Below are 20,089 nucleotides of genomic sequence, written 5' to 3'. Positions count from 1 at the left end.
TTGTGTTAATGATGATGTAGGTATTGTACAAGCAAATGACGTTAGATATGACGTTGAAGAATCATCATCAAATGAAAAAACGGAAGATGAGGAAACTCATGATCCTCTCGAGAATCCAACCATTGAAGAAAGGGAAGTATCTTATCCAAGAGAGTACAACTATGTCAAGGATGGTGAGATTATAGGTGATCCATCTAAAGGGGTAACAACTCAATCTTCTCTTAGAAATATTTGTAATTATGTTGCATTTATCTCATGCATAGAGCCTAAGAATATTAAAGAAGCATTAAATGATGAACATTGGATTATAGCTATGCAAGAAGAGTTAAATCAATTTGAGAGAAGTAAAATATGGACATTAGTTGAAAGGCCCAGTAATAAATCTAGTGTAGGTACTAGATGGGTATTTAGGAATAAGCTTGATGAGAGTGGTAATATAGTGAGAAACAAGGCTAGACTTGTTGCTCTAGGGTATACTCAAGAAGAGGGCATAGACTATGATGAAACATACGCTCCCGTAGCTAGGATGGAAGCAATTAGAATGCTATTAGCATTTGCATGTTTCATGAATTTAAACTATATCAAATGGATGTTAAAAGTGCATTTTTAAATGGTTTTATAAAAGAAGAAGTGTATGTGGAACAACCTCCAGGTTTTGAAGATTCAAAATTTTCGGATCATGTTCTTAAATTGACAAAAGCACTTTATGGTTTAAAACAAGCTCCTAGAGCTTGGTATGAAAGATTGTCAAATTTTTTAATTGAAAAATGTTTTTCAAAAGGGAAGGTTGACACTACATTGTTTTTAAAGCATAAAGGTAAAGATTTATTAGTAGTTCAAATTTATATTGATGATATAATATTTGGTTCTACTAATGATGTTCTTTGCCAAGAATTTTCTAAGCTAATGCAAAGTGAATTCGAGATGAGCATGATGGGTGAGCTCTCATTTTTCTTGGGACTCCAAATCAAGCAAAGAAAAGATGGCATTTTCATCAATCAAGCTAAGTACGTCAAAGATATGCTCAAGAAGTTTGGACTGGAAAATGGCAAGCCTCATGACACTCCAATGAGCTCTTCAACAAAGCTTGATTTAGATGAATGAGGTAAATGTGTAGATGTTAAATTATATACGTCAATGATTGGATCTTTACTTTATCTAACTACAAGTAGACCGGACATTATGTTTAGTGTTTGCTTATGTGTTAGATTTCAATCATGCCCTAAGGAATCACATTTACTAGCTGTTAAGAGAATCTTTAGATACCTTAAGGACACTCCTAGTATAGGACTTTGGTATCCTAGAGACTCTAGCTTTAGCTTGCATGCTTTTTCATATGCGGATTATGGAGGATGTAAATTAGATAGGAAAAACACCTCCGGTACTTGCCAATTTCTTGGAAATATGCTGATTTCGTGGTTTTCAAATAAACAAAATTGTGTTGCATTATCTACCACTGAAGCGGAATACATTTTAGCCGGTAGTAGTTGTGCACAAGTTTTATGGATGAAACAATAACTTTTTGATTATGGAATTGAATTAGGTACCACTCCTATCAAGTGTGACAATACTAGTGTTATTTGTCTCACTAAAAATCACATCCAACACTCTATAACTAAGCACATTGAAATAAGACATCATTTCATTAGAGACCATGTCACTAAGGAAGATGTAGTTCTAGAATTTGTTGATACTTTGCATCAATTAGCGGATATCTTTACAAAGCCTTTAGACAAGGAAATATTTTGGACACTTAGGAGAGAATTAGGTTTAACTGACCTATCTTCACTTTGTGTTTAAAATAATCTTAGCACGTTTAAGAATAAATGAAAAATGCTTATAATAGTAATTTTTTATTGCATTCATTGCTATTAGTTAGGGGGAGTTTATGATTCTTGATGAAAATTAATTTTATGTTCAAATAAATATTAATTTGATTGATTGAACATAATTAATTTTTAATATATGAGTTGCCAATACCACTAGAGCTAATTAATTTAGCATTTTGAGTACTTAAAACGGATTTTTGAATTTTTGTGCTTCATTCACCGATGCACTTAACAATGCATCGATGCATCCCTTTGAATGTGCATCGATTCATCATGTTGATGCATCGATGCACGCCTTGAATGTGCATCGATGCACAAGGTCATGCATCGATGCATCTGTCGGGTTTTGGGGTTTTAAAGGCTTATTTTTCTTATTTATCTCAAACCCTAAAAACTATTCTCTCTAGCCGTTCGTCCCTCTCACTCTAGAAATCTCCATTCTTGCTCAAAATCAACGATTTTTCATCGGAATCTTCAAGTTTTTCAACTTTCAAACCTGCTTCAGTCATTAAATTTTCAAGGTATTTTTCTAAAAACCTCTATTTTTCAAAATTTTGATTTTAGAACTAGTTTTAATTAATTCTTGAATGTACATTATATCGGGCATTAATTGATTGTGTGATTCTAAACAAGTTTTAACAACCAATTTCATCAAAAACACACAATTTTTCAAAATTGATTTGAATTTCGAAATTAAAAAAATTTGAAAATCAGAAATATTTTTGATTTAATTGTTTTTGTCATAAAAACTATATTATAATCAAATATTATTTTCAAATAGTTTTTCAAAACATGCCCATTAGGATATGGTTTAGAGAACCTTAAATTATTGAGGACTCATTTGAGTTTTGGGATTAATTGTGTGTTTCAAATTGCAGGTGATATTCCTTATTCCGATTTCCTTTAAATAATGTCAAATCCTAAACGCCCTAAGACTTCATCGAGTCGTTCTCGTTCAAACCAACCGCCAAATCCTATTCCTCCTCCACCAACTAGTCTATTAAGATCTTGTTTTAACATGCCTGAGCGTCGTAGAGATGAATTGTACTCTAGGTACAAAAATTCTTTCCAATCCTATAGAATTCGGGAATAACGTATTCCCTCACTTCAAACCATGATAGATATTGATTTTGAATACCTTCCGATTCTTCAAACTTGGAAGTTTGATAATTTTTTTCGTCTTCAACCTGTCATTTTCCATCAATTAGTTCGCATTTTCTATTCTAATGCGGTCTGTATTCAAAACGAAACTCAATGTGGAACTATAGGAATTAGATCCTACCTTCTAGGACAATATATTCTTGTTGATTCCACAACTATAGCTTCAAAATTTGGGTTAGATGACGATGGTGTTTATGACGAAAAAGAAACTGTGGAATATCCATATCTCCCAAACGCTAGTGTTAGTACCCTCCGATCTCATCACGATCGTTTTCTTCACTTAATGATCTCGTGGTGGTTTTGACCATCCGCGGGTAGGTACTCCACTCTTCGGGCTAGGGATTTATGGTGGATGTATTGTATTAAGAATAAGATCAAAATAAATCTTCCACAGATTATCTTTAGTGTGCTAGTCGATACCGTAAACATTATTCCGTCCAAACACGTTGAAATACTAGTTTATGATTGTCTTCTTAGCAATCTTTTTATCAAACCCGGTCTGGATGTCTCTCTTGACAATCCTATTCCTCTCCAAAACTCAATCAATCTCACATCTTTGAAGAAAGCGGATTGGAAACAAGACGAGGTAACCGGTCAATGGGTTTTTAGACCCAGCAAGCAAACTCTGGGAGTTAGTTCCTCACGAGCTACTCCTAGCTCATCTCGTGCTCCTCCTCCTACGACTCCTGCTGATGACGATGATCCTAAATTTCAACAGCTTATGCAAGACATCGATAATCACGTACTCAATCACGTAGTCAAGTCTTTTAAGCTCCACAAGAGGATCAAATGCCTCCATATTTTTTATAGTTCTTGGAGACATTTGATATACGGTATGCTTCCATCGAATCACACTTGACTGCTACTCACGAAGCAGTAAATCAACGCTTAGAAACTTTGGAAGCTCGATAGATGGAGTTTCAAAGGTAGATGCTTGCACGCATGGATACTCTCTCGCTTGAGATGCAAGCCCGTTTTCCTCCGCCTCTTCCCGATCCTTCTATAGACGAGTAGATTTTGTTTTGGTTTTGGATCGTCTTTGAACGTTTATTGTTAAAACATTTTGAATACTTTGGGGTTTATTGTTTGACTTGCTTGAATTTGTTTGATATGTGATTTGGATGTTTTATGGATTTTAACTTAATCTATATTGGTTTAGTTTGAATTTTCATTTTTGAGCTAAATGATTATTAATGTTGCATCATATTAGTTGCATTATGACCAATTATCCAATTATGATTATGAATATTGATTATGAAACTAATGGCTAACCTCTCTTTTAATCTTTAATCTTAGCAGCTTATAATTCATTAAAATGATTAATCAATTGGCCATGTTTTCCAAAACCTTCTTTCACTTTATTTTTTATTCTTTTTTATTTAACAAAAAGGGGGAGAAGTGTTAAGTGTGTTAAAATAAAAGTTTTAAATGTTTTTAAAAGGGAGAAGTGTTATAGTAAGGGGGAGTAATTTTTCAAAATTGATTTCAAATTTTAGAAAATCTTAAAATAACACAAATGTTTTGTTCTATCAAAAAGGGGGAGATTGTTGAAAACATTTTTGTGTTTCGATATAACAAATTAGTTTAAATGAATTTTAAGATTTTACAAAAGATTTTCTAAGTCTATTCGATTCAATTAATCAAATATCAAATTATTACTCCAAGTCTTTTAAGATCAATTTCAAACCTTACTAAATGTGTAAAATTGTGTTTTATACTTAATATATTTTTGAAACAATTTTTACAAAGTATTTTGAACCAAAATCAAGCCTAAAATCAATTTTTCAGAGTGATGCACCGATTCACCAATCCATGCATCAATGCACCATGAATTAAATTGAACATCGAATGCATTTCATGCATCGATGCACATACCATGCACCGATGCACTGAGGATTTTATGAAAGCATCGAATGCATTTGATGCATCGATGCACCAGCCATGCATCGATGCACTCTGGCTATTTTGAAACATCGAATGCATTTTATGCATCGATGCACCGATGCACTGAGAGTCCAACGATCAAAATATTTGAATTTTACACTTGATGCACCGATGCACCTAGGGTATGCATCGATGCATGAGACGCTCCCAACTGAATTTATTAATTGTTTTCACACTTAAACGACTCTATTGACTCCACTAATCATCCCCAACGTTCAAAATCAATTGAAGGTGTATTTAAACAAGTTTAGAAGCCATTGATCAATAACAAGAAACATCAAGCAACTAGAATCAAGAGAGAATCAAAGAGAAATCATCAAACCTCAAGTTTGAGCATTTCAAGCCTATTTTTCATTCAATATTCATTTTGCTTTCAAGAACACTTATTGTGCTCAATTTATTTTTATTCTTGAGTATTCTTTCTTTGTTCTAGAATTGTGCAAACATATTAGCCTTGTGAGGTTTTTTCTTGTAAGTTTGCAAATTTGTAATCTTCTCTTTGAGAAAAGAGTGTTCTCAAAAATTGGGGTATATTCTTGAGGGAGTTGTAAGGTTATCTCTTTGGCCTCAAAAGAAAGAACAAATTAGTGAATTTGTTGGAAAATCCTTAGTGTGTATAGCTAAGGTAGTGGACGTAGACTTTGGTTGATAAAGTCAAACCACTCTAAATCGCTGTGCAATTACTTTCAATTTTCTGCAAAAGCTTTCACAAAATTTTAATTGCCAATTCACCCCCTATTGGTCGATTCCGTCAATCGATTAACTCAACAAAGACGAATGTTAATTGGGAGGTGTATCATGTGGATTGGGTGATGCAGTGGATAGTGAGGCTCGTTAGGTAGCTTGTTTCTGAACCCATTTTGACCTACGGTGTTTCAGATGATTACATGTCGTGGTACAAGCAAAATGGGATGCCACATATACTTAGTGAGGAGGAGCAAACGTGAGAAATTTATAGGCATCCCCCAAACCATCCGCCTAATCAAAGTCACGCGACGTAACGTCATTTGAGGCAATGTAGTGCAAGTCGGAGTTGACAAAAAAACACTCAACCTTCATTACCGAGAATGACACAAGAGCTACCTACAAAGCATCAGACACTTCTGACAGCATCTACATTCACCCACTCGACTCATTTGGCATTTCAGTATATGGCACCACCGACATAAGGTTTTTTCACCGACGCATTTCGTTCATATCCGGCGATCAAATTCCATTCTCATTGCCCTCCTGCACCAGCTGAACCATATTATCCTTCACCTTCGTGTGCATCTGTTAGACCATTGGTAATAGACTTTGGATCTGGCAGTATTGAGCAAAAGCTGTTGCAGAGCATGTTCTACATCGATATTGGTCCTAGTGGAAGTGGTGTTACTAACCATATAGATGAGGGTGATGATGATGGTGGTGGTGGTAGTGGTGGTGATGATTAGAGTGATGATGATGTCCCAGAATATAGATTGATTCGTGGAAATACTTTTCGGACTCGTTGTCCACCACAGTGTTGTATGGGTGGACATAGGCTTAATTAGTTGTTTAAATTTGTAATTTTTTTTAGTTATTCAAAAGAAATTTTCTTTTTTTAGTTAATCAAACCCCATTTTCTTTTTTGTTTAAAAAAAACTATTCAAATATAATATAATGTTCTAGTTTTCTTTTAAAATTTGTTTAAATTATTAATTTGTTTAAGTTATCCTTGAATAGTATAATAATTAGTCGTTCGATTTGATGCATAAACAATTTGAGAATCAACAAACTCAAACAAGATTTATTTTTTTACTAATTTAAAAATATAATTAAAAAAAACTACATGAGTTGTTCAAAGCTCTTTCTCCTGACGTTCACGGGCAATACATAGCAGAAATGGCTCTACGTCATCTTAGTCTTGTGATAACTAAGTTACTCCTTCATTACTTGTTGAATATGGTTCTTTCACAAACGTTACAATCAACTCAATGTTCCTACCACTAACACGTGCGTAAGCCTTAAACAACTTCCGAATGTTGCTTGTATTCGATAAGGTTAATATGTAATGTGCTTCAGTACTGATATTTCACACGGGAACTTTAGCTTGCAACAAACACATCTGTCGTGTTGTAGATTTTTTAAGCTCCGTTAAAATCAAATCATACAACTCATCTTTCTTAATTTTGGCATTAAAAGAAGTGTAGAAACAAGTTCCAGAATAGAACACAGTTGTAGAAAATCTTGCCATTAATATTTATTTTATGAAGGTATTTCATCCAAAATGGACACCAGTTTTGTTTTTATAAACATATGTTATCACTCCTTTTAATGCAACTCATCTTTCTTAATTTTGGCATTAAAAGAAGTGTAGAAACAAGTTCCAGAATGGAACACAGTTGTAGAAAATCTTGCCATTAATATTTATTTTATGAAGGTATTTCATCCAAAATGGACACCAGTTTTGTTTTTATAAACATATGTTCTCACACCTTTTAATGCAAGACTTGTCAAGCCAAATCAAATGTTGCTTCCACGTCAACAATCTCTGCTACGTCAGGAATCTTTGCCATGCCAGGAATATCCTCCACATTAGGATTATCTGCCACGTCAGGAATCCCTCAGTAACTCGCGTTTTACAGAGAGCAAGTTTCTTGCCGCATCAGGAATCTTTTCAAAACTCGTTTTTTGCAAAACATTATATTACTATAAATAAATATCCCCTTGCACTGATATTGTAAATTTTAACACGGTCTATGCTTATAAGAGGCTTTTCTTCTGGTGACACAACTTGGCACTAAACTTATGTCAATATTGGTGTTATAAGTTATGCCACCCGAAGAGAATTCCTTTTATAAAAGATATGGTATTCTTGAAAAAAATGCTTGTTTCATAAATTTCGCATTCTTTGTCAAGCCAACAATGTTTATAAAAGACATTCTCTTCGGGTGGCTTCCTCTGCAACTTGTCTTTTATATGGTATATTTGTATAGTAAATTAAACATGAGTAACATGACCTTCTTGGAAAACTCTACGAAGGCATCCTCTTCTAGTGGCATCATCTACGATTTTTTTCACTAGAGACATTAATTTGACAAATGACACACCTCTACTAGTCTTATTGGTCGGGAAACTAATCGTTTCTAGGAAGACATTCTTTTCAGGTGGCTCCATTGACTTATCGTTCGTGACGTGTATCTAGCAGTGGTAGGCATGACTTTCGAATTCCATATTTATGCATGATCCACTCTCCATCAAGCCCACGGTGTTTCTTAGAAGACATCATCTTCCGGTGGCATCCTCTACTTGAGGCATTAAACCCACAGATGGCACACCTCCTCTCGTTCCCTCAACCATATTGTGTTTTTTCATTGCACTACTTTTATTTCGAAGAATTTTCAACACGATTATTACACTGCTTAAAATGTCTCTTAAGTGTTGATACTAGCCATGTCTATTAAGTCATTTTATCTTGTTCTGTATGCACAAAACCAAGCATTGAATCCATTTTGAGCACGATTATTACACCATATTCAATGTGTATCGGTACGAGTTTCCTCCAATTAGAAATAAAAGGGATCCAAATGCGATTGATGATGAACCTATAATACGTTAAGATTTCACACTACAACGCCAAAAAAGGAGTCGTTCACACTCAACGAGGATTTACTGTGACGAAGATTTGGTCGACCATCGAGAAAGAACAGGACAATCAAAGCTTTGTAGTATTTGTAGGAATCCATTTTAGCATTTCCTTCATGCACAAAATAAGCTTTGGAACCATTTTCAACCTGATTTTTAACCCGCTTGTGATATATTGTATGTCTTTATATTAGCCTCAACTGAAAGATAAATTCCAATACTACGAGAAGAATCTTATAAATTACAAAGATTTCGAGATTAAATATATGAACATGATTATAAGCATTTGTGGTTTGCTGGAAAAAATAAATACCTCGCTTTTTGGAAAATCTGATGTATGTTGAATATTTCTCGTGATAAATTTCTCGGGACGGTTTAATATCTCGGAGACCTCGCATTCTGGGAAACGCGATATACTAAATAATTATATTAAATTAGATAATATGAAAAGTGCACATTACCTCACATCCTATAAAATGTGAGACACATTCTTACGATGAATATGATACGAGGTAGTCCTATGCGTATAATTTAGGGGTATTTTTTTAACAAATCTTCTAAGGGGACTATTATTCAAAAAGATAATTAATGGGGTTTTTAATATAATATTTCCCAATTAAAATATATCAAACACAAGTAGTTACATAATTTTCCCTAGTTTTTTTTCCTTCTTGAGCCGCTCACGCTTTTATATCTTTTGGATTTTCAATTATTAATAATTTTATTTTTGTGGTACGTTTTTTATCGTTTAATTGTTCTTTTTGTTTTTATTATTTTTTAGGATTGGGTTTGACAACACTTTAATCGATCAAGATGACTCTTCATTATTATCCTGATGATCTTTCCTGCTTTGGACCATTAGATTGGAATAAGATATGTGGTTACATTCGTAGATAGTTTCCCATGACACTCGACTCTGATATGTGATTTATCGATGGTCTTTTAGTAATTTTCACCCCTTTTGTGGTTCATTTACCGATGCAATTAGATTTATTTGTATATATCATTATTTGAGTATTTTGGTTGAGTTTTTAACATTTTCCTTGTATAATTATTATATGATCTTAAGTTGTTAGTTTTTTTGCATTACTGATTATAGAAAAATATTCCAATTATATATTTAGGTTATGGTTGTAAACATTCATCGTAATTTTAGATGCTTTCATTTTTAATAAAACTGGAGGCTTCTATATATATATATATATATATATATATGGGCAAATATGACCAAACTTAACAAGTTTGTCGGACAATTTCATGGGGAAAAAACCAGGGGACAATTTCACTGAAGTTGTCACGTTCAGGGTGATTCATGTTTTAAGCCAAATATAAATCCTACAAAAACTAATGTTAATGCAGAACTAATAATATTGCACTTGTGTGTGCCTCTTTCTTGTATTAAATTTATTCGAAAAATAAATGGGGGATAGATCTGTATCCAAGAAATTTACAATCTCAAGGGGAGCATTGAAACAAGCAAAGATGATGTCTCCGACCTTGCTTTATATCCACTAAATCAACATGAATAAAACACCATTGGTAGAAAATAAGTGGTAAAGCAGATTAGCTTTCTTGCCAAAGCAACAAAGCTCAATTGATTCATCGATATTCATCGGCCGATTCGAAATGCTTGTTCCGCAACATTCGCCACCTTTTCTTCTTCTTAGTCCCAAATGCAGGCACATCTGAATATGAAAGATAACATAAACCAAGTATTATAGCATCATCAACAATATACACATATAAGAAACGACTAATCCACAGGTTCCATTACTTCATTTCTTAAATGCCCCTTCCTGTCTACAACCCATGGTTAAAAGCACATATGCTTCGATTTGAAGTCATACGCTAGGTAAGCTTTCCATCAAATACCGATTTGCCGACTCAATTCCGCCACTAAAAGTGATTAACTTGACCTATAATTGAAGCAGTTTTAGAATTCGGAGGGCAGGCTCAGCTGCACTCAATATAATGAACCAGTGCACTTCGAATATTCACCAGCTAGAATGCGTACATAAGAAGTAATTTCCAAGGGCGGTATTTACCTCCAAAAGGATATACTGAGTTGTAGTGCACCTCTGCCCAAAAGCTCAAAAAAATAACTGCAGAAATCGGACCAAACTGATTAATTCGAGATAAGATTTCCACTGAACATCACAATGGTTGGTTATAGTGTATCTTCCTTTTCCTAAAACCGCTAGGTAACAGGTAAGGATAGAAAAACTACATAGAAGATCAGATCAGATCAAGTAACTGTCATCATAAAGACAAACTAAATGGTCATCCTATACCATAAAACAACAGCTTGCATCTCTAAGTCTAACTATTGAATTTGAGATCCAAGAGATGCTCAAATGCCACGAAGAAAACTTAAAACGACATTCAATATATTAATTGCAATCAGAATTGTGGTGATAAACAAGAAAAATAACTTATTCAGGGATTTATATAAACGAAACGCATAGAAGCAAAAGTGATACAAACTAAACCTCGTTTTGACTTTCGGGCATTTGGAAGAATCTCAATGTAACAAGTGTCCTTGAAAGATGTTATGACAAATATTTTAACACCATACTGCAACAAGAAATTAGCATGGATTAGACAGTCAATGTTTAGCATCTTTTAACAAAACTGCAATAACCAATTCATTCTTCTTCCTATATTGTAAACTACAAACCAGCACACAGAAATTGGCATCAACTAATTTTTTCAATGTCTATAGATTCATAAGGAGACAAGATAGATGGATGATTGACTAGGGAAAACTGAGATGGAAGTTCAACAAAATGAATGATATAAATATTTTTAAGGGATTGGGAGGAGGGAAGTGTGGAATCTATCCCGCACCAAAAAAAATAGGTGGAGAATACCGAATCTGCAGCAGCCTGCAAAGTGACATGATCACCCCATTCACCATTCCTACAAGCATCAATATGATGAAGCAAAAATCAAGAAATAAAAAGGAATAATGGTTAAGTCACAGAGGACCAGAAAAATACCTGGACATCTTCTCCAGATAATCACCATATGCCATGGGAACATAGCCCTCATATATATCTGGATAAGACTCAAGCTGATTATGCAAGATACATCATGAAAAGAAAAGTTAAACATCAAAATTTACAAGCAATGCACAATGATTTCAACAAAAGACTGTAGCCAAAAGAAGGCCAAACTTTGTTATTGTATGTCAAAAGCGAACCTGATTTACAACTTGCTGTCTCACAAACTCATGATGCTTAGGAGTTCGATAAAATTGATCAGATAGAGCACCGAACTGGCGATAACATGAAACTAATGAGACATCGAGTATATAATTTACATTAAGCGCTGCAATAACAATTAGTGAGCTTCCACAACCACCTAAAAGAATGTCATGGGGCAAAATTAATCACAAGTTCAAGATCTAGAAGCATCATGGAGGGATGAGATTTATGTCAATAGCAGCATTTAGAAGTTTTACCATTAAGGGAGTCAAGACCTTGAATAATGTTAGAAAGGAACCAATATCGACAGACATTCATGCTTTTATATGGATACATGAGATTTGCGTTTGCATAATGACAGCCTAGACAACTTCAATTATGCTGATGCTATATGCGAGAAAAACATTAAAATGATGCTAGCTTTATTGATGTCAATATCCATGCTTGCAGCTTTAAAGCTAACCTGACAGTTACCATCTCCTTCAACTTTAAGCTCCACTAAATTATAGATTTCCAATCTGTTGTAGCAAAAGAATTTCCAGAACCATATATTCAGCAAATAGGTCAAAGGGGAAAACGAGAAAAGAAAAGGCAAACCTTTCTAGTAGCCTTTGATGATATAAAGTTGCTTCATCAATCGAGGGTAAGTACAAGACAATATATATTATAAGATAACTCTCAACCTCTTAAAATATTAAACGCTCACACCCCTGACATTCTCGGTACTTGAACCGGGTCTCAAGGAATAATAACCGCTTTTTTACCATAGAGACCACTCAATATGTGGAAACCCTTTGGATTAAAACGCACTACAAATGCTATATATATTGAATACTAGTTTAACCTTAAATTTTTATTATTTTATATATCTTAAATTAAATTAACATATTAATGAAATTAACATCTAAACATTAAAAATATATATTTTATTCTTATTTTAACATAAAAATATATTTTAATTTTTATTAACTTTAAAAAATAATTTATCCTTACCTTAACTTAAATATTTATATTTATTATAATAATATTTTAAAATTAAGATAAAAATAAAATATATTTTTAAATTAAAACAAAATTAACATAAATATTTTTAAATAAAAATAAAATATATATGTTAAGTTAAAAATAAAAATAAAATATATATTTTATATTAAAATAAGGATAAATTATATTTAATAATTTAAGGTAAGACTAGAATATATTTAATAATTTAAGTTAAGAATATAATATATTTAATAAGTTAAAATAAAAATAAGATATATTTTTAAAAGTTAAGATAAAAAATATATATTTTTAAGTTATGGTAAGATTAAAATATATTTTAAGCTAAAATGAAAATAAAATATATTTTTGATGGAATAATTTTATTTTAAATTATTTAATATATTTTATAAAATATATAAAATAGATTTTTTAAAGTTAAAATCAGAATAAAATATATTTATAGTTAAGATAAGAATAAAATATTTTTTTAATGTTTAGATGTTAATTTAATTTAAGTTATATAAAATAAAATAAAAATTAAGATTAAACTAGTATTCAGTTATAACATTTGTAGTGCGTTTCAATGCAAAGGGTTTGCTTGGTTCAGTGGTTAAACTGATGCTTTCCCGCCTAAAAGACCCAAGTTGGATTCTCTTGCTCCCCCATTTCAACTTCTTTAATTTTCTTTCTACACTTTCACCCTCTTATTGGTGCGAAATAAAATTATTAAATTAAAATAAAGTAAATTCCCATCGAATGGTGACACATGGCACGATCTGATTCGAAGATTAAATTTATTTAATTTGTTAAAATTAAGACCACATTGATATATATATATATAAGTAATAGTTACTAAATGTAATTTTACCAATTTTACTAATTTTCATGTCATATCTTCTATTAACTATTAATGACTAGTGGCTTGATTGAATATATTTAAATAGTTCGATGGTCTGATTGATAAGAATTCAAAAAATGGTGGTCAAAATAAAAAGGGGCTATAGTTGGTGATAATTGGTATAGTTTATCCTAAAATAAATTAAATAACTAAAATTAATAAAATATCCTCCAATCTAGTAGTGATACATGACCTAATTGGAGGTTAAATTTATCAAATTGAATTAAAATTATGACCAGGTTGAAAGAATGTATAAATATCGAGGACCAAATGTGTAATTATATCAATTTTTAACTGACATGTCATCGATTCTGTTAAATGTTAACGGCTAGCGGTCTGATTGAATGCATTTAAATAGTTGGGTGGTCTGATTGACAAGAATTCAAAAATAGTGATCGAAATGAAAATGGGCTGTAATTGGGTGGTCTTTGATATAGTTTACCCTTAAAAATTAAAATATTGTATATTTTTATATATTTTTATTAAAAAATTATTTTTATATTCTAAAATTTTATAATTTCGTTTTCTTAACGTAAAATCATATACTCGTCTTTGATTGCGAAGCCTAGTGGAAAAAGGGATAGAGTATAGGTGGTTGGTAAGTTTGGGGTGAGTGAGGAAAGGTAAGGGGAAATGATAGGGGTGTTTACGTTCTTGTATCCATAATTTTAACCGGACAACGTACTAGCAAAAGTTAGTTGAGAAAACGATTAATGTTTGAACCTATTAAAATGCTTAAATATTTTCGTGTTAAGTTTATGTGTGATTTTTTTATTACAAATTATATAATTTTAAAATATTTACAGAAATAAATATATAATTTAATTTTTTTATTGAAACTTCGGATTTTTTTTCTTTTTTTCTTTCTAAAAGGTAATTTTAGCCTCAATAAAAACTCCCTCTAATCTTAAAAGGGGAAAAAGAATACCCATAATAGCATTTATTAATTAAGAGGAGAAGCATATACAATCTAGATCAAGATACACATAAATCATAATGTTATACTACCCCATGAAAACATCAGTTACAATCAAATACGTGAAAATTGGAACCTTAAACAACAATAATGAGGATTAAGGGTGTGCATTATCGGATATCGAATATTATCCGATCCGAATTTTTGGATATCTGAAAATTTCGGATACCTAAAGTAATGATCCATATTCGATTCGAAAAAATCAGATATCCGAAATTTTAGATCGGATATCCGAATATCCGTATCTGAATCTGATTTGAATAGTACATAGATTCAACAATCAAAAGCACCAAAAATAAAAATAATAACACACACTTAACATCGAAGATCTTAACATTTTCATACGAAACTCAGTTTCGCAAATTTTAACTAACAACGAATAGCTCGAGATTGTAAAGTAGAACTTCACAGAATTTGAATATGCAAGCAAAGAATATGTCGAAACGATTTTTAACGGTACGGGGCGAGATTTTGGAAACCATATCATTTTTAATTATTCTCTTTTAAATTGAATTTTTAATTAAAAACAATGTGATTTTTATAAAACCTCTCGTTTCGAAAATTTGAAAATCTCTTTACGATAAAAACATATGGTTCGAGGAGTCGCCACCAATATTTGATTAGGGTGTGATTGGACACCAAAAAATGTTGCCATTTTAAATAAAAATTAATTTTAATTAAAACGACAAATTTGTGGTCTATGTTACCAAAATATGGGTTCGACGCGTGGGGAAAGATTAGCACCCCACAGCGCCCTAAATCGGTACATCGTCGATTAATTAATGTCTTTGCAACGAATTTCACAATTTCGAATTTAATTTGATTTATGATCCCTTAAAACAACAAAAATGCAAATTTTATAACATTCAATAAGCAATAGAATAGGTTAAATTAAAATTACCTAGCCATTAGAAAGATAAAGAATATTCGATTATTTAAAAATATCGAGACCAGCCCTTTATGTGAGTTCTAACGATCTTTTTTTCAACAAATTTAAATAGCCGAATATTTCTTTTTCTTCCGTTCCCAAATTTTAAAAGTCATAAATCAATTTCTTAGGTGTCACTAATGGGATATACTTTTAATTTAAAATCATCAAAAGCGGATATCTAATCAGTTAAGACAACCCACTTAAACAATTTTAAATTAAAAGGATATTACCCTTAGTTAAATTATGTAATCGTGTCGAGTTATGCATATGAGGATATCATGCAAATTATGCAAAAAGGATGTCATGTAAAAATTAATTAAACATGCGATTAAAATAAATGAGTAAATAAATCTAAAGCTAAAATCACTATTAAACAAAGATAAAAAAAAAACAAATCAATACATTACATATATTAAAATCAAAATAAACCCGAGACTGCCTATAAAACTAAAATATGTCTGAAAATGTACATAGAAAATGTAAAAACAACAGAAAACTCACAATAACTGGGTTCTGGTACTAAAATGCCAATTAATCAAAATTACATACTAAATGCAAAAATAAACAAAAATTTAACTTGACTAGAACAGGGATCAAAATAAAACATTTGGTAATAAATGACATAAACAACCATTTAAAAATAATATAATTATAAATAAATAAAAGATAAACACACATATTATTATGTAATATTTGAAGAAATTTTGAAGGAATCAAAACACCCTTACACACACTACGTGTTACATACATGAATAACTACAAAGGTCTTAAATATAAGAAAAGAAAACTGCAGACCTCAAAGACAAAATAATTGAAACTCAAAAGGTGTAATAAATATGTGATTAAATTAAAAATACCATAACTAAGAGGCCCAAGTACGAACACAACAGCAACACATAGTTAAAAGCATAAATATCATAAAACATATATACTGCCTATAGAATATACACAAAATTTAAATAAACTAGCTTTGAGGATAAAAAATAATGCGTATAGAATTAAAGGGAACCAATCTAAAATTTTAAAAGCCTTGATTTGAGGATCGAATTGCATTAAACGTGAAACAAGGTGTAGCTCTACACAGACAAACCCAAGTGCGGTGACTAAACCATAATTTACCCTAAAAATATATAAAACCTAAATAACCTAAACTTAAGCATCCCAACTTTACGCAGAACATGTGCACAGCTGTCTCCTTTCTTTCCACACTCCATTTTTCTCTCAACCACGCACAGCGCCGCTCTCAACCTCACTCACTGGTATTCACACTCGATCGAAACCTCAACTACCTTAGAATGCTATGAACCAACGCTGCTACATACTCTAACACTCTTCAAAAGCCAAGGTAAACAATCCTAAATTTCTATTCCCATTTTCTGGTTTTGAAACTATATTAGGAAAATGCCTTTAAAAATGAAAAATGGACTTCTCTTTGATTTTATTTCTTGTGTGAATCGGATGAGTAAGAAAATTGATTATATTGCTTTATTTTTATTTCTAATATCTAGTTCATTATTCTTGCTAAGGGTACTATGGGCTCTGTCGATTCTCTCTCGGGTTTCCCTCACCGATCGACTAAACTAGCAAGGCTCCCTATTCTCACCGACAAAGACTATATGTAAAGGTAAGAAATTTGCCCTCCTTTTTTTTTACATTCGTTTCAAAACAAGGACACGCACACTGTAAAGTAAAAAAAAAACTAAAATAAGAAAATACCATATTAAATCTGTTTTATATTAAAAAAATGGGAAAACCCATGGTTTACAACGATGACGGATTCGGCTATTGGGAACAGCAGCTCTTGTTGATACTCCCCATATTTCCTTCAAAGAAAAACCCAGCAACCCTTTTTTTTGGAATTCCCCTTTTTAATCATCACCCTCTCTGTGTTACTTTTTTTCCCTCCTTTTTTCCTACTTTTTTTTGTTCTTCGAATGCTTCCTTTAATCTGTCTCTATTTTGTCTTTGTATGCGTGATTGTTGGATGCTGAATGATTGATGCGGTAAGTAGAAATCCTGAATTTTCGAGGTTTAGGTAAGAGATTGGTGGGATTTGTTTTTTTTGACTTTGTTGTGTGGGTAACTGATTTATTTTTGTTTTCTGTCTTGTAGCTGACTTAAGTGTGACTCAATCAGGGGTGCCACCTCGCGTAGCAGCTGATGAGGAAGGGGACCATGTGTGCTTGATTGTTGCATTCGTGGTGACCTTGGAGACCTTGGACCTTGCATGAGGTGGGTGTAACAGGGGATTACATCTTGTAATTAGGCTTCTGTTGATCTTTGTAATTGGGCCTGCAAATAGTTGTAATAAATATTAATAATAAATAATAATAATAATAATAATATTTATATTTATAATATTTTTAAGCCCAGTCAAAAACGGGTGTCTACAGAATACTTAACCCAAAGTTCAGAAGTTTTAATATATTAACAATTTCCAAAAAAATCTCCCCGGCAATACAAAATAACAAGCAAATATCTTCGAGAAAGTAGATCTAGAGCATAAAGGGTATTGAATATAAATTCAACTTTTTTTTTGAAAACTCAATCATTTTAGAAACCAAACCAAAAACAACAGACTATACCCTCCCAGATGCAGTAGCAATCAACAAGCAATCCAAAAATGCCCCAATTATAAATTTGCACCGAAATTAATGGCATGTGACCTAAATCACCGGGGGAATCAGAAAAAGCCCTAAAAGATAGAGCTTTGAGAACAGAAGTAAACACAATCATCGTAACAATTTCATAAAACCTATTTAGAGAGGAGGCGAAGAATTTCTAGCCAAAATTTCCAACTTGAAAGAGTCGGAAGAAATCACAGAAGAAATCGCAGAAGAAACTTGATTGGAGAAAGAGAAAGGAAAAAGGAAAGAAAGAAAGATACTTGTTACTTTCGCACTAATACCCGTATTTCTTTGGGTTTGAGTTTGAAAGAATGCATATAGGCTATAGCCCAAACTGCTCTGGGTTTAAAACATATTAAAATAGCACAAATTATTTTCGGGTTTTCGGATAATCCGAAACTGATTTTTTATCGATCCGTATTCGATCCGAAAATTTAAAAAAAAATTGGATATCCGATCTAAATTATCCAAAAATTAAAAAATAGATCGGATATCTGAATTTTTTGATCAATCAATGGATCAACAGATCAGATCGGATTTTTTTACAAACCCCTGAAAGAGTCAGCCCAATTATTGCACTTACGAGGGATCCACCTTACCAATATACCTCTATCATTAATTAGACCAACCAGATCCGAGACCAACCTAAGAAGATCTGCAGGGGGATCCAAAGATCGTAAAAATCATTCCACTACTGTTTTACAATCAAATCCAATAATAAGCATGAAATTAGCAGGATCACGGTATAGTCCCTTTAAATGAGTATAGGCGGTTTTTCCCCCCAATACCCCATGCGGGTTAATTAATTGACCCAAAAGGGCCTCCTAATTTTTTTATTTTGAAGAATATGATATTTTTTACAGTGTCGTTTTCTAGAGATATTTTTTTAATAGATCCGAATGAGTGAATCTTACGTGGGTTATTAATTTAATGTAATTAATAAGACTTGTCATCTCAAGTTGACGAGTCTATTTAATTTTTTTTTTTAAATTAGAAAAGTAATTTAAATTTTAAATTCTAGAAAATTAATGGATAGAAGTGACGAATTCCTTCACATTAAAAAAACAGTCTTTTATAGCCGTTAGTTAACGGGCAACAACAACGACTATAAACGGCTATATTTTTTGAATTCGAGGAACCATTATTTCTTTTAAGTTTCAAAATTTAAATTATTCATATACTTCTTTAATATTGTAACATTTCTCGTATTCCACAAAACAAAAAGCCGGGTGCATGTAACCCTAAATAAAAAAACCCAAATGGTCTATTGGGCCAAAAAACCGAGCATAGGCTTTTTTATTGATAGCGTTTGATTAGTTAATTATCTCTGTTAGTGCTTTTGATTAATTAATTGAATACTTAAATCTTATTCCTTAAGTTCGGACAAGCTCAAACACTGATATATTTTTTAATCTAGATTAATAAAGTTTTTTCCTTCAAACCATTAAACTAAATTTTATATTTTAAAATTCACATATTTTTAAAAAATTTAAATGTTATATAAATTGTTAATATATTTTTAAAATTTAACATAATACTTAAAAAAATTTAATCTGTGATGTCATTAATTTAATGAAAGCTAATGTGACTTAAAGTCAATTGAAACAATAGTTAATCAAAGATTATTAGATGGATCTGACTCATCACGCTATCGATAATTCTAACTAATAATATTTATCAGTCTTATTTTTTTAAGATAATTTTTTACTATTTTTTTATATGTAAATAAAAAATAAATATTTATTTAAAAATTATTTTAAAATTTATAAACTTGAAACCATAAATAATATAATAAACCAGATCTATTAAATAATTCCTCGTAGTTAAAGGAGTTTGCTGGCAATAAAGAAATGTGGCGAGCAAGACAAGAGACATGTGTCCGATAGTAGAGAAGGGATGTAGATTTATGTCTCCGACTATATCTTAC

The 20,089-nt window shown here is 31.8% G+C and overlaps 1 protein-coding gene across 1 annotated transcript; it reads right to left on the bottom strand.

The window, feature by feature from the left end:
- Positions 1–9,968: 9,968 nt before the first annotated feature.
- LOC120169006 (OVARIAN TUMOR DOMAIN-containing deubiquitinating enzyme 9-like) lies at positions 9,969–16,749 on the bottom strand. The gene is made up of 8 exons (XM_039177244.1): positions 16,682–16,749; positions 12,210–12,264; positions 11,743–11,817; positions 11,540–11,613; positions 11,411–11,459; positions 11,030–11,114; positions 10,586–10,642; positions 9,969–10,225 (listed from the first exon to the last, which is right to left on the bottom strand). The coding sequence occupies exons 1-8, from the start codon at positions 16,747–16,749 to the stop codon at positions 10,140–10,142; spliced, it is 549 nt and encodes a 182-aa protein (XP_039033175.1). The 3' UTR covers positions 9,969–10,139.
- Positions 16,750–20,089: the final 3,340 nt, after the last annotated feature.

The sequence above is a fragment of the Hibiscus syriacus genome, unplaced genomic scaffold (genome assembly GCF_006381635.1).
Source record: "Hibiscus syriacus cultivar Baekdansim isolate YM2019G1 unplaced genomic scaffold, ASM638163v2 tig00111743_pilon, whole genome shotgun sequence".
Lineage (NCBI taxonomy): Eukaryota > Viridiplantae > Streptophyta > Magnoliopsida > Malvales > Malvaceae > Hibiscus > Hibiscus syriacus.
Note: the sequence above shows the minus strand (reverse complement) of the source record. Positions and strands in the feature narration are given on the sequence as shown.